This window comes from Coptis chinensis, chromosome 7, assembly GCF_015680905.1.
Source record: "Coptis chinensis isolate HL-2020 chromosome 7, ASM1568090v1, whole genome shotgun sequence".
Classification (NCBI taxonomy): Eukaryota; Viridiplantae; Streptophyta; class Magnoliopsida; order Ranunculales; family Ranunculaceae; genus Coptis; species Coptis chinensis.
The window spans coordinates 44,010,808-44,027,358 of NC_141462.1; the positions used below are offsets into that span (position 1 = coordinate 44,010,808).

At 37.8% G+C, this 16,551-nt stretch overlaps 1 protein-coding gene across 2 annotated transcripts; it reads right to left on the reverse strand.

The window, feature by feature from the left end:
* Nucleotides 1–400: 400 nt before the first annotated feature.
* LOC147487639 (protein CNGC15b-like) lies at nucleotides 401–5,830 on the reverse strand. 2 transcript variants are annotated; one of them, XM_086571159.1, is made up of 8 exons: nucleotides 5,198–5,830; nucleotides 4,568–4,658; nucleotides 3,803–4,358; nucleotides 3,328–3,540; nucleotides 2,841–3,133; nucleotides 2,630–2,741; nucleotides 1,789–2,025; nucleotides 401–1,323 (listed from the first exon to the last, which is right to left on the reverse strand). In XM_086571159.1, the coding sequence occupies exons 2-8, from the start codon at nucleotides 4,594–4,596 to the stop codon at nucleotides 631–633; spliced, it is 2,133 nt and encodes a 710-aa protein (XP_086427285.1). In that variant the 5' UTR covers nucleotides 4,597–4,658; nucleotides 5,198–5,830; the 3' UTR covers nucleotides 401–630. The 2 variants fall into 2 exon arrangements, with proteins under 2 accessions (XP_086427285.1, XP_086427286.1); XM_086571160.1 differs by having other exon boundaries at nucleotides 4,568–4,655; nucleotides 5,198–5,404.
* Nucleotides 5,831–16,551: the final 10,721 nt, after the last annotated feature.

Consider the following 16,551-nt stretch of genomic DNA (forward strand, 5'->3'; position numbering starts at 1 on the left):
TTAAGTGCAATTGGTTATTGTCCAGAATCACAACTCATATCAAGTTATTGTTGCATCACTTTGAAGAAGTCCACTTTAGTTGGTGTTATAGAGAAGGAAATGGTTCTGCAGACACTTGCTTCACATGCTGCTGCTCAAGTTTAGGGGGCAGGGACAACAGACTGTGGAGTTTTCAACTTGGCCTTTTGGAGATTTGTCCTTTTTTCCAGTGTTTTCTCTGTAAATATCCGTTGGTTTAATAAAAGTTTTGAAATAAAAAAAAAAACAACACCACTAAGAACCGGACCATTGACACCCCTAGTCCTATGTGCCTATGTGTGTGTGGGTTGTCATTTTCTTGTTATAAAATGGAATCACTTGTTTGTGCCTCTTGTTGTGTGTAGTGGGCCTCCGAAACTAATTTGTCCCAAGCCAATTTCGAAGTATTATCATGTAAAAAATAATTTCACTATCTCCTTCCACAAAGGACATGACAATGTAACGTTCACTCTAGAAGTCCTGAAGTCCTTTAGCTTAGGTGGGAAGGAAGAATAAACTGACCTACAATGTAACAAGTATATGCAGTGACATGGGAAGTATGGAGATCATACATGAAGCCAAATGGAAGCAACAATATCCTTTTCTCATTCCTTACTCCTCGAAGTCAGGTTCAGAGGGCTTTTGTAATGAGCTACCGACACCAGAATCTGACACACTTAATTTGCCTCCGCCTCTTCTAGTGTTAGCTGCTAGCTTTGCTGCAAAAACAGCTAAGACCGACCCTGTTGGAGGCACTGTCATATCAGCTGAATTAAATGCTGACTCAGGTGACTTAGGCATTGGGCTCTCCCTAGCCCTGAGCTTGGCAGCATCCTTCTTTCTCTTTAAACGACGCCATGCTGCTTGTATGAAACATGCTGCCCATGTGCGCCATTGGTGTGAGTAGAACCGAAATTTGTGTCTAAGTTGCTTACTATGAAGCCTGCGAAATTGAGATGCTACAAACTTTATATCCTCTGCAATGAGAGCAAAAGCTTCTACTTCGGAGATTGCCTTGACCGTACGAGTAGATGATGGAAGTATAACACCTGGATGTAGGTCTAGCGCCCATGTCAGTAGTTCCTCTCCACAAAAATCACCTGGACCAATACGGCATGAATTGAAGAACCCTCTACGACCCCCATTAGTAGTGTAGGAATCAAGGTGACCTCGAATTATGAAGAACATCTCATTAACTGGGTCACCCTCACGCACTAGGCATGTGCCCTCAGTGCATAAAGCCGGTTTGAGCCTCTCGCATATGGCATCTAGCATTCGTTCGTCCATCTGATCGAAGATAGGGACCTGTATTTTAAATCATAAAGAAAGAAAACAGTATCAGAAGTGCCTCATTCAACTATAATTACATTGACAAATATAAATCTTAATAAAAAAACACAAACTGAGATGTAGGAAGGTGACAAACGCCAGACAGTGTCCAAGCTAGTTCTGTCCTGCCTGAAGGTTACCAAGCATATTCTACTTCAAGGTGAACTTTGGTGTCTTCCAAATCTACTATGTAAACTGGTAATGAGCACATTTATTTATGTTTGTCCCCAGTTGGATATCGTACCTCAGTACCTTACTGACTTGACAATTCCTTGGAAAAGTTCATCTACTAAAACTTGCTTGTTTTATAGTTTAATTAAAAGCCACATAATTAACACCAAAATAATGTATCAATATGTAATGTGTTTTGGTGCATGCTTCTCGGGGTCCCTGCACTAGAGTAGCACTATACATGTGAATATTAGTATTTAGAAGCCTTACTCGCCGAACTAGATCAAGACACAGGTGACGTTTGATGTCTCTTTGAAGGTCCATTGGGAGGCCTTTGAGAAGAGATTCCTCATCTACACCTCGGGTAGCCAGCCATTTATACTGATCATACCGTCGTACGCACTGTCTCAGTTCCTGTGGTAGCTGCCTGTGGTGCATCCATTGTTCTGTATCTGTTCTTTTTATTCGCCACTCTTCCAGTCTGACAGTAGTAGACTGAAGGTAAGTCTGTTCAGGAAAAGTTGGGTATTAGAAGTGTTATGATGAATAACTTGCAACTAATTTAATATTTTGTCCATTCATGAATCCATCACACTTAAGTATAGGACTCAAGGACTAATATTAAGAAACTGATGAGGCCATCTTCGAAATATTAAAGGTTAAAAACAGTTGGGACGTAACGTACATAAAAATAAAAATAAAGGACCAATGGATTTCAAAGAAGTTAACTTAATTTCGTTGGCTCCAAGTCTCCAAAGGATTCCAAGACACCTATGCTCATAACTCACAAGGCAACTTTCAGAATTTGCTCATTCTGAATGGTAAATATTCCATGTTATAAGTGAGGAAGGTCTAAGCCACTACTTGACTATATTGAAGTGGTGGAACCGTGGAAGTCAACATATATGTAATAGAATGAGAAACGTGCTTCATATAGGAAGAGAAATCCGGGATGTAGACAAGTATTATGGCAGATCGACATAATCAATTCAATTCTTGCACTGAGGATAAGTAAAAATATTAAAAAGTAATGAAGGACTCAGAAGGTGCTTTGCCTTTCTGTGACTTTGAGGTCTCAATAAGACATCATCTGAATCACCAAAAGACTTACTTGCATATTCCCGATGAGCAGGGCAAAGAGCACCAAACCAAGAATTGCGATTAAGATGGCAAAGCATATTTCTCCAACGAAAGTGCTGGTCAAGAGATTTTGTCCCAACGAGCTGCATGAACAGGGTGCAAACAACATGCATGGATTAATAAATGACTAGGACTTCATCTGGGTTAAATGTAGTAGGAGGCTAGGAGCTAGAGATCACTACCTCAGATTCCTCATTCCCCACCAAAGACAATAGAAGTACTTATTAATGAACGTGGTGGATGTAACCCTGTAACTGACTGCATCAGCATATATTCCGAACTGAAAGAATCCATTACTTGGGTCACAGAGGTTCGTGATGTTGCTTGCAGCGTACCAGGCACCCCTACTTGGATCAGCTATCTCAGCGCAGTCAAAAAATCTATTGCGGCAAGTTGCACTGTCAAAACTGCAAACCTTTCTCCAACATGCTTCCTGTCTCTCAATAGAAAAGAGATACCAACAGGATCCAAGTACCTATTTAAAAAGGGGTTCAGAATATATGTAAATGAGTTACAATATGTAAGTAAAATAATAATGAAAAATTAGTCATGGGATGATGGAACCTGTTGTTTGGACTTTGGAGCTTATATACTAGATTGTGTATATAATGTTAATTAAAAATATGAGTGCCAAATAGAACAGAAAAAAGAAAGCACACGTTCACATACATGGCTTGCCAAGATGTAGAGCATCAGATTATATGCAGCTCCTGCCCATGCTGTCTCAGTTACAACTCCTGCAGCCTTGACAATTTGAGATGAGAGTGGAAAAATGAGGTAGAGCCTTGGGATATATTGCAAAATGAGGCTGAAACGCAAAGCATTTTTGGTATTGGTCAATGTCAAACCCAGAAGATTGGGAATTACACCCCAAATTATCACCTGCAGTATGTAGAAGAGGCAATCTCAGAATCAAAAGAACTATATGATAAATCGGTGAAGTCAATGCCTGGCAGATAAAATTACATAGAGATAAATGGTAATCTCATTTCAACGAGTCTTGATTACTGAAACAACTTGACGATTCAAACAAGTCTCAGGTATATCAGGTATATTATTGGCATTGTGATAGATCATGAAAGACTAGAGTTCTCTTTGTTCCTAATTTGAAACATAGGGAAGAAACAGAGAGTTGGTATGATACCTGTGGAAGGGGTAGTGCTGCAACAAGGTCAAGCAAGAACCACTTCCGTAGGTATTTTGAAGCAATCTTTGAGGGATCTATAACGAGCTCCCCTCTCCCAAATACACGAGAGGAAGGAGCAACATAAGCTGTTCGCAACCGAAAAAATATTTGAATGACATAGAACACATCTGCCATCGACCGTATAATCGTAAGTAGTGTTTCAAGGAGCATTCCTATATCTATGCAAGTCTCCTCCTGGACTCCCGGTAAGTAAAAAAATATAGGGTCCACGAAGAGAGAAATTAAAGAAGCAACTAAGAAAATTTTGTTCCATCGACGTATAATAGGTCCACGAGGATCAAATATCCTCTTCTTTCTTCTTCCATAGTCCTCAGAAAAGACTCTGGACAATACTTTAGCTTTCAAAGATTTATTCGTCATTTTCTCCCCACCCTTCCCTGCTTTCCAAGAGCTTGGCTCAGATATTTGTGTACCATCAATCTTATATGTAAGTTTGATCATACTATCTCCATTTCCAGAGGTGAACTTCACATCTTCAAGATCGTCATGAAATCTGAAAAATTCCAGGAAAATATCACATAGATTTCAGAAACATAGCCGAGAGATAATACTGCAGAAATTCCTTCACTCCTCAGATTGACAATAGACCAAATTACTGACTGATCATGACAGATAAGTAAATCTACATAAATTATTGTATATATTGGACTAGTGAAAAGCAATTTAGTGGATCAAAAACTTCAAGGGAAAAGAAGGACAAACCTTACGGATTTCGAGTTACCATAAGCCATTTGGAATCGAAAAAGGTTCCACTGCACCGCAGCTTCAGTCACTAGTCAGTAGCTTCGAACTGCTATAACAATAATAAAAAAAAAAAAGAAAAAAGATACATAAATATTATGGCATGGATCACCGCAAGTCAACAAAACGAATTATAAGATGCTTCAAATACACTTTTCATCAGGAAGCATGTCAACAAATTTAAACTACCAACTTGAAGATGATACTCTTAAGGTTCCCTTCCTTTGGCTCAAAAACATGTGATCAAAAGGCACATATCCTAGAATAACTTTTTTCTCCGGATGTGGATTTAAATTCCAAAGGGTTAGAGAGAAAGGGGTCTCTTGAAATGGATCCAATGAAGCATATAATCAGTAAAATCAAGAGATTAAATATCACAATGAAAAAGTAAATTGCATTTTGTATTTCAAATACTTAAACCATGTATATATCTGAACAAAGATTGCCTAGATAATAAAATTACAGCAAAGATATATCAACAACATGTCAACATGTTACAATTATATGACAACTCAAAGTTGACCAAAAACAAATACAAAATTGCAAGTCCTAATATAAGTATTGAGAGAGAATTATATTGAAGCCACTTACAAGCACTGCTGTAGCTCAGTCAACTGGATGAATACCACACAAGATTCAGTCTCTACCTCTCTTTCTTTCACAAACTCACTCACTCCTCTTATAAGACTTAATAACTCAAAATTTTGTTAGATACCCAATGAAGAAAAAAATGAATAAGGATTTTAAAATAAATATTCATGAAAAAATATGGAATAATTTTTAGGAGGCACAAAGATCAATATTGTATAAATTATTAAACCCCATTAGTCCATTACACAACTTCACGTACTTTCAGTAGAATATTTTTCTTCTAGTTCTGTTGTGAGATAGACTTAATGAGAAACGGGGATGTGACTAAGTTTTCAGGAATGAATGATAGTAACTTGACAGGAGAATCATTGAGAGTATCAGAGAAGTAATATCTGTTAACTTTAGTGATACATATTCTGAGAAATAGAGGAGAGAGAAAGAGAAAGAAGGTGTAGACAGAAAGATGGATCAATGCATTCCCAGACAAAGAAAGAAATCATAACTTGGCAAAGAAGAAAACTCTTCCCATCTCTTTGCTGGATTCTTAAAGAGTTGACTTAATAAGCTGCTCCTTTTCCAATTATGAGTTGCCAGTTGCCAAGTGTTTAATGGCGTTTACTTTAACTTTCTTTTTTTGGGTTTTACTTGGTCTTGCCGGCTTACTAGATACTTTCCTTCTTCAGATCCACTTTGTTCTTTTTTCCTGTTTTGTCCTGGTCGTAGTCTTATTTTACTGAGTAGCCACTGATAATATATATAGAGTGATAGACCCAGTTGATGCAACATCGATTGTGTCATGCGCTCCTGCCCTTAGGCTTAGTCCAATGGTTTTGGTGGCGCCCATCATGCCAAACCACAATAGCACAGTTTATAAATTTAGCTGGATAGTGTTCACGGACTTAACGGTTGTTTTTGTACCCGCTAGTGGCCTAGGCGTGTAGCCGATAAACCCAAAAAAAATCAGCCCATGCTAGCCGCCACCGGTAATGGTGGGTGAGAAAAAAATTTGTTTTTGGTATCTGCCACTTACAAATGCGTGTAGAATTCTATTTTTAACCCACTTCCTATTTTACCATTTCTCCCAATTCTCTCATTTATTATTGAAAAAATAAAAATAAAAAATAAAAAAATAAAAAGATGGATAGAAAAATAATTAGCTAAACAAATTACTTTCAAAATCAAATATGGTCAATTTTGGTTCTAGCCGCTATTGTGAGTGCCGTGTGAAAATGTTAAACCAAATTTTTGCCGGCCACTATTTGAGGTGTGTAGTTAGAGTTTTTCACTATTTGGTTCTAGCCGCTAGCGTGCAGATTATTCACTAGCTCGCTAAAATTTGCTATATAAATAGATAAAATAATAGTAATAGTGTTGGCAGAATAATAGATGACGCACCATTAGATCTCAATTTTCCTCACTCATATTTGGTGGGACGTTGCACTATCGGACTTGGCCTTAAAAATTACATTTCCACAACTGAATCATAGTATTCGACGTTTAACTTGCGCACGTAGACACTGATTACAATCTTGAGTGTACTGTGTGGAGTGCAGAGTGACTGCAGACCGTGTAGGTGAGACATAATGGCAAATTGGTTACAACCAAGGCCCAAAATATCGATATCGATGAATATATCGGTGTACCCAAAAACCGATATATATCGGATATATCGGATATTTCGGATATATCCATTTTTTTGGTAACCAATCCAAACTATTTAAAATATCGAAAATATCGGATATATCGGAAATATAATATCGGAAATATCGGATATATATCGGAAATATATTGGAAATATCGGATTTATATTTTAAAATGGTCAAAAAGTCAACCGATATATATCGATTATATCGGCGATATAAAGTTTCATATCGGAAATTCCGATATATATCGGAAAAAAAAGAGTTCTATATTCGGTGGATATATGTCGGAAATATCGATATCGGTGTACCAAAATACCGATATATATCGGCGATATATCGGATATATCGGCGATATTTTGGTCCATGGTTACAACTACAAGGGAACTTTGTTGGATCTACCATATGTCGTTATCCACAAAACTGAAAGCAAAATGACAGCCAGCGAGATCTCGGCCCGGGTCTAGCTTCAAGCAATAACATACTTTGCGCCCTTTCATCACAACATCCTACCTATATTAATATCCGTTTCTCCCAAGATGCTCATAGTGAGCCATATATCAATTTAATTTTAAAAATTATGTAAAAGTTTTAAAATAGTCCCTATTTGAAAAATAATTACTTGCCTTCTTACCAAACTAACCCTGAATTTGGCTGCTCTCTAATTTAATATAAATTAAAATTGTCCTTTCATGTGTTATGCTAAAACAAAAACAAAAAGCTACGCATTATTTCATTATTTCAAATGTATGCATGGGAAAAAAAAACAAATTCTAAAAACAATGGATTAGTTAATTGATATGTATTAGTTATTGGATATGGATATGGATATGTATTAGTTAATAGATATAGATATGTATTAGTTAATAGATATGGATATGAATTACTTATTGGATATGGATATGTTAAACTTCCAAGTGCTTCCCTTAAATATAGGCCCAGACATGAATGAAATCGGCCCAAGTTGTCATCTCTTTCCTCCAGCAGCTCCACCAGCCACCAAAATCCGGCCACCACTCCTCCACACACCACCCATTTTTAACCAGGCGGTTTTAATCCCTGTGAAAAACCCACTAACTTTAATAAAACAAAAAATCCGAAATCCTTCAATCCAGATTCTCCATCAAACTAGATCTAAAAATCTTACCGCCGCCATTAAAGCTTGTTTCAAGCTTCGACAGCTAGCCCAGTCTCCAGCACGCCCTCACCTACTCAAACACTCTATCAAACATCCACAACCAACAATTTATCCAACCCACCAATACCAAACCAGCAAAACTATAATTTAACCTAACCCAAGATGGCGGGGGCGCCATTAACGAGTTCTCCAAGCTTCACTACCCCCACTCTCCAGCACCTAATCGACAGCCTCATCCCATCCACCAACAACCTAATCCAACCACAAATCGAAACATCACAAGAAAAATTTAAATCAAAACAAAGCAGATTTTGTTCTCTTTTTATTGTCTCTGGCGACGCCATTAGTGGCGACAAAGACCGACCAAACTTCCACTAAACATCGACCCACTATTCCCATACCACCACCGATCTCAGTAACTCATACGGACAGAGGAGCCGCCATTAACGCTCTCTTGAGCTTCAACAGTTCAAATAAAAATAGACACCCCTACAGTATTGTAGTTCGACAGTTTAACCAATTTTAACGATGATAGGATGAATGATAATAACAGTATAATGAACCGAAAACAGGAGCATAAACTTTTAACAGAATACACGGGTACACGGAAAACTATAAATCCGGTGAAATAGCAAAATAGCTAATCACCTTAATGAAGCAAACTCGACAAGAAAATTCCTCCTAGTAGTCAGAGTCAACATGACTATCCGGAAGCCTAGCCAAGCGAGCTTTCATCTTAGATCTTTAACTTCCATTTTTATCATTTTTTTATTCTCCAAGAACCCTATTCTCTAGAACAATGTGTTTATATACTTGGGTCTGAAATCCAAGCCCAAAACAGACTCGGACCCAAAAACCAGGCCCGCGTATCCCAAATCCAATCCAGCCGATTTTTAAATAAATAATTAAATAAATAAATAAATAAATACGTATTTTAAATACGGGTGTTACAGCTATACACATCTCAAAAGAATCTCGTCCCGAGATTCGGAAGTAAAGCTATACGAACAAATAACGTTTGTTATTAACTTAGAACATACCCAAGAATATACATAGATTAAACTTAAGCAAGATAACATTTGTATTAATTATTTCTAAATAATACCCGAATATATATCTTCATGCCATTACAAAACCTATTATAGTTTAACTGTCTATATTAAAACAAATTATTACTATCACTTAAACACAAGACAAATATATCATATCTTTTTAGCATGTAGTTTCTTGACACGTAGCAGTCTCTACGAAAAAATAATATTCTACTTAAATTAATCAATAATGTGAGGTAAGTTCATCCCTGCATAAAACATTATGGAGTCTTTCATTATCATGCATAAAAGAAAATTAGTGTCCTGATACACTTAAAATAAAAATCACTCATGTCATTGATACTACAATAAAACTTTATATTTACTTTAGTCATGCTATCAGAAAAATTAAATTTAAAACAACCCTTGAATCCTAATTCATGCTTGCAACTGGATCAAATATAGCACGTATCAAAAAATAATTTTTCATATTCATCTATCAAAATCATTTAGACTGAAACAAAACAATTAAGAACAAATACTCGACGCTCATTGCTATTATTATTATTACTAATTATTTTAAACGGTGAAAAGATTCAAAAATTAATCTCCATATATAATGACAATTAACATAAGACTTGCTCTTTGTATAACCACTTTAATTTTAAAAATTTAGGATAATATAAACTCACTTCTAATATGTCACCCATAACAAGTTATATTCTCACGGTAATATTTATGAACCATAAATCAAGATATATATGTAAGAATACTCGAATATGCAAAATCAATGTGAAACTAATTTAACAATATTAATCTATCATGCCATGTTGGTGAAACACTATTATCATCATATACCCGGTAATAGTTCTCTATATATATATAAAAACAATAATATACAAAAAAGTATCTGTAAGTATACACATATCAAAAGAATACACGATATATATATATATATATATATATATATATCAAAAGAATATATATATATATATATATATATTTTTTTTATAATTAATCATATCTAACAAATTAATCTCTTATACTTTAAAATATTATTCATTCATTAAAGTGTACAAGTGAGGCGAGATAGTTCCTCCAACACCGAGGCGATTAGTTCCTTACTCAGTACATCACAAAGTCATCAGTTAATGCAACTCATTCAATATAGATTAAAATATCTTATTGTTTCTTAAATAATAACATAATACTCAAATATAAAGTTCACAGACAGGTTGTCATACTTAATCCATGCTCCATGTGAAAATGATCACCAATCAACAAAACATCCTTACAGCAGCACACATCATTTTGATCAAATCCGTTAATAATTAACATATTACACATATAACTAGTCCTTATATGATAAGGAAAAATAAAAGCATTTCATATGCACTCCACCAGAGTAACTAATATAAATATACACATTACACATACAAACAAATCAAGGAAAATATTTACTCTCTTTATTTCTATATCTCTTTTATTTTCTTTGTAAAAATAAAACAACTAGCGGAAATAGTTTTAAAAATAAAACTTCTTAAACACTACCCATAAACCACGATCCGAGAATCACCTAGACTCACCTAAGTCTAAGCTAACCAAATGCTCTGATACCAAACTGTCACACCCCGAATTTCGACAGAATTCAGAAAAACATTATTTGTTCCCAACTCTTTGATCTCCGAGGTGTGACACACTCTCCACTTCCAAAAACCCATAAATAATTTAAATATGCGGATAATTAAAAACCAATAAAAATTTTAACTTAAACAAAAGTCCTATTCATTACAAAAATTAACAAATGAAAATGTAAATAACTTTATCTCAACTGAAAATCTATATCACCTCAAAGGAAAACAAAGTCTATCTTGAAATGCAACGCTAACGCAAACCTCAAGCAGCAACCAATCTTCTTCAACACTAAACCTGTCAAGACTTATCAACTATGTTCATTTAATGAAAATACCCGATAAGCCAACATGCAAATCGGGTCAGCATTATAAAAATGCTGGTGTGAGTAGCTCTAAAATAAAACATATACTTATACATATATATACACAATCTATAAGGCAGTTAGTTCCTCCACCGAGGCGCCCTAACTTTCCATGACTAATACAACATCTTTAAGTTCAATAACTAAGGCAGGTAGTTCCTCCATTGAGGCGCCTTAACTTCCCACTAACTACACAACAAACTATACTCATAATAAATAAGGCCTGTAGTTCCTCCATCGAGGCGTCTTAGGTTCTAACTAAACTATAACCAGCCAAGCATATACAATCACCTATCTAAAGATATATCATTAACCAACATATTACCATAATTATATTAATTAAGGCTTTCTTTGTGTGTCCCTAAAATTCACATCGTATCTATGTCTTACCTAGTTTCCCTAGCTACCACAATTGCTACCCAACGCCGAACATGTACATCCACATGCCTCCCCTTACATAATGTACCACTCCGTGCGTAACTACCACTGGCGGGGATGGCGCACACCGGGTAACCCTCACACGGAAGGCATTATATATAAATCGCACTATTCTGCATAAAATATCGCGTCTCGTTCCAATATTTGCGAACAGAATAATTAAGCCACTATTCGGCTACGATTACCCAACATATGGGTCAATCAACATCTTATATATACACACCCTACACAAGGGCCAATCATATCACATACGCCCACACATGGCAAATAACATGAGTTGTGGTAGTCAGGTTCTAGGATTTTCGTTACGTAATTTATTCCGGTGTCATACATTTATGACTCATAATCATTCCACTATATCACGTGCAGGTCAATTACCTTATTGCACTAAGCCACAATATTTAGAAATATCTCAATTATATCTCATAACTACTTTTATTCTGACACGTGCCAATATATTATTGCACTAAGCCATAATCCCGTGGGAAATTATCCACACATACTATACTACTTCATAGTAGTATCTCACATATGAAATAATGGAGCGTTTATACATTTATGTCTCCAAAACTATTGCATTTAATATATATATCCCAACATATTATATAATGTCACAATATCAACGTCAAATCTTAATTAGATAATGACCACCAAATTTATACAAGCCTCCACAGCATTTTAGCATTTGATTTGTCCATACAATTTATAACATAAAACGTAGCACAATTAAACAGTCCATAGTCCACCATCAAAGCCCATTATATATATGCTTTACATACTACTCACGTCAAATCTTAATTAGATAATGACAAACAACGTTATATAATTTTCGATAATATTTTATTACTATAGTTGTCCATATTCTTAAATAGGAGAAAAACTAGAAAAAGTAAACATTCTACAGTCAACGGTGAAAGTCAACGGTCAGTGGTCAAAGGTCAAAGTCAAAGTCAACACATCGTGGTCGAAGTCAAACTGTCATTGTCAAAGTCAAACTGTCGTTTCCATGTTCGATAGGTTCAGGGTTATAGCCATGGTTCATGGCTAATGTCAAAAGTGCATGGCTCAATGGGCTCATGAATAAGGTAATGGTTCGGACCCAACTGGCCAAGCCCAAATCTTAGAACCCGAAATCTAAACGTTGAAAGACCCATATTTAAAAAGAGTTCAAACCCTGGTCCTAAACGACTGGGCTAAACTGACCCGGTTTAACTCGGCCCATAAACTTATTTGGCTCAACTTGAAAATTTCAAAACCAAATGGATCTCCAGCGATCCATTTCAAATTTTAGGGACCAGCCCACATAAACCTTTTAAACCGGCCCAACCACTAATTCATGTTTAGGCCCAAGGCAATATGAATGAAACCGGCCCAACAACTAATTCATATTTAGGTCCAAGACAATATGAATGAAAACGGCCCAACAACTAACCCACCTAAGAGAAACCGACCCAGGCCCAAGCCCAAGTCGTCATCTTCTTCCTCCAGCAGCTCCACCAGCCACCAAAATCCGGCCACCACTCCTCCACCACACCACCCATTTTTAACCAAGCGGTTTTAATCCCCGCGAAAAACCCACTAACTTTAATAAAACAAAAATCCTTAAATCCTTCAATCCCAATTCTCCATCAAACTAGATCTAAAAATCTTACCACGCCATTAAAGCTTGTTTCAAGCTTCTACAGCTAGCCCAGTCTCCAGCACGCCCTCACCTACTCAAACACTCGATCAAACATCCACAACCAACAATTTATCCAACCCACCAATACCAAACTAGTAAAACTATAATAGTTCAACCCACAGTATGGCAGGGGACGCCATTAACGAGTTCTCCAAGCTTCACTGCCCCCACTCTCCAGCACCTAATCGACAGCCTCATCCCATCCACCAACAACCTAATCCAACCACAAATCGAAACATCACAAGAAAAATTTAAATCAAAACAAACAGGATTTTGTTCTCTTTTTATTGTCTCTGGGCGACGCCATTAGTGCCGACAGCACCAACCAAACTTCCACTAACATCGACCCACACTATTCCCATACCACCACCGTATCTCAGTAACTCATACGGACAGAGGAGCCGCCATTAACGCTCTCTTGAGCTTCAACAGTTCAAATAAAAATAGACACCCCTACAGTATTGTAGTTCGACAGTTTAACCAATTTTAACGATGATAGGACGAATGATAATAACAGCATAATGAACCGAAAACAGGAGCAGAAACTTTTAACAGAATACACGGGTACATGGAAAACTATAAATCCGGTGAAATAGCAAAATAGCTACCCACCTTAATGAACAGCTCGACGAATTCCTCCTAGTCTGAGTCATCGCACTCCGACGCTCTAGCCAACGAGCTTTCATCTCTGCCTCCATTTTTATCATTTTTTTATTCTCTAAGAACCCTATTCTCTAGAACAATGTATTTATATACTTGGGTCTGAAACCTAAGCCTAAAACAGACTCGGGCCCAAAAACCAGGCCCGCATATCCCAAATCCAATCCAGCCGATTTTTAAATAAATAATTAATTAAATAAATAAATAAATAAATACGTATTTTAAATACGGGCGTTACATAAACTGTTTCCATAATAGATTCAAACGAGTATAATATTACCATACATTTCTTCTAATTTAAAAGTGATTCAAGCTTTGTATGTGGAAATGAAAAATTGGCTTTTCAACAAATGATGGAGAAATGTTTGAGATTGTAAATGCCATTTTTTTTGACAAAGGTTGTTTTTTGGTTTTCGTGTTACAAATGTCTCTACTCTGTATTTCGTTTTAATGATGTGGAAGGAAACCTTTAGTTCTAGACTTGGCTTGGATGTAAATAAAAATATAATTTATAAGAAGTAAGTGAGAAAAGAAACTGAGAATAATATGTTTTAGACTTTGATTTGATGATCAAAGGAATAAAGTCTTATTTTTTATTAGGCTAGTGCTCATTGTTCTTTATGGCTGCTAAGTTGACAAGTTTTTGTTATATAAGACAAGTTATTGGAAGTACCCTTGGGTGTGAGTGATAAATTACAAAGGACAATGTCATTTTAATTGAAAATATTTAATAAAGAGTTGGACAATTATGGTATGTGTATTTATAGTGAAAGTGTGAAACTAAAACTAGGGCTTGGTTAGGGTCGGGCTAATGAGGGCTGAATTAGGGTCGGACCTATGTTTTAGAACATTAGCCCTAGCCCTGCCCTAGAAGGCATTAGGGCCAGGCCAACCCTGTCCTAAACTTTGTGAGGGCTTTAGTTGTGAGGGTTTTATAGGGTTTAGGGTCGGGTCGGTCAGGGCGGGATTAAGGTCGTTAGGGCCAAATTCCCACCCCTAATATAGTCTAGTTTTCAGGATGTGTGTAATGTTAAAAGGGTTTAATGTTGTGACCTACCTCTTCTCCTCCTCTCCTATTCTATTTATAATCCCCCTACTCTCCCTTGGGCTCTCCATCTGTCCCTTCATCTCTCGGTCTATGGATTGCCACGTGGTAAGTTCCCGTATGACGTTAGGGTTTTTCCCGTGCTCCTGCTGGGCACGTGTCTAGATGGTACAATTCCAGGTCAGCTATCCTTCCGCGCCGCGGCTCTACGCTGTCGGTCCTCGGTTCTCGGCCTCCATACTTGACTCCCATGTCCACGGCCTTAAATAACATGCCCTTCGTCCCACACCCAGTCCTCTTCCTGGATCCATTACCCGCCGGACCCTCGGCCATCATAAATTGGGTCGCTACAATGCCCCCTCTCGAGTCCGCGAACCTCCTGAATGTTCGCGGGCTCGAGAACTCAATTTACCTGCTTTTTTCCTTGGCTTCTGTTTCACGCTTCCCTATCATTGGCGCATGCGTCCCCCGCGTGCTTGGTTCGGGTCGCCTCATTTCCTGCTCCTCCACGTGTCACCTATCCTCTGGTTCAATTGACGGCTCCTTGGTTTTCGATCCTATTCTTTTCCCCTTTTACCCCCATCACGCTTCAACTTCCACTCACTTCCTCTTTCCTTCTCATTTCTTTCTCACTTTTCTTCTTCTTCCTTACCAGACGCCATTTTTGAACTTTCCACTTTCTTCCCACACTACTCTCCCCATTTTACATTCGACCCCTTCCCCTTTCTAGTTTTCCTCCCATTCCTCCACTCTATACACTTCGCCTGCTCAAGCGTTTGCTCTTGCTGCTGGATTGGTGCACCAGGTTGGTAATCTTTACTCTTAACTTTTGCATTTCTTTTCGTGAACCGTTCATATTCCTTAGCTCTCTCCCATGTCGGATTCCCAATCCGATGGTCCGACTTCCTCGCGGTCATATGTGGAGGAGTCTTCTCCTCCGTCTAATCCCACCGCGGCCCCCTCCACCACTGGGTGGCCTTTCAAACTTCCACCGCCTCCCCCACGCTCCCATCGACCTAATCTGGAAGCGATTAGGGTTGGCTATGGCATCCCGATGATGACATCCTCCTCGAGCACGTGCCCGACGTGACTCACTTCCCTCATCTAGTCCCCCCCAAACCTGGATGCCTCGTGGTCACAGTTGGCCAAATTGTCTCTGGCTTGCGACTACCGCTGTCTCGACTAGATGTCGAAGTATGTAACCACTTCAACATTCCACCCTGCCAGGGTATAGGCAATTTTTGGCGTATCATGTATGCCGCAAACTATTACAACCTCCACCATGAGCCCCGAATAGTCCTCCGCGACATAATTTCTCACTATTACATACGTAAGAGTACCAAAGATGTGAGCGTTGGATATCACTCTTTCTGCGTCCGTCTCGGTAAACAGTCCTTCATTCTCAAACTCACCACCTCGGACAAAACTTGGCATCATTACCCCCTGTACGTCTCTGGTAATTTCTTGTCCGCGGATGTTCCATCTAAAGTGACTCTCAACCATCTCACCTTCCTGCCTCGCGGTGAGTTCGCTTTACTGCCTCTCTTTCTTATATTGACTATGCTGCGGACTCACTCCTTATCTTTATTTCTCTCCTGTGCAGGTTGGAAGTCTGACTCCAAATCCCGATTTTACGTCGGCTTGAAGTCCGTAATCTTTGAACAAATCCGTAATCTGGGCTCTTCTCAAGCTGAAGTTCTTGGCATAGATCCCTCCCACGGAACC

Coding starts and splice junctions, on each gene's coding strand:
- LOC147487639 (XM_086571159.1), bottom strand. CDS start 4,596: ATGGCTTATGGTAACTCGAAATCCGTAAG. Junction 3,541..3,802: donor CAGCACTACCCCTTCCACAG/GTATCATACCAA, acceptor TACATACTGCAG/GTGATAATTTGGGGTGTAAT. Junction 3,134..3,327: donor TCTACATCTTGGCAAGCCAT/GTATGTGAACGT, acceptor CTTTTTAAATAG/GTACTTGGATCCTGTTGGTA.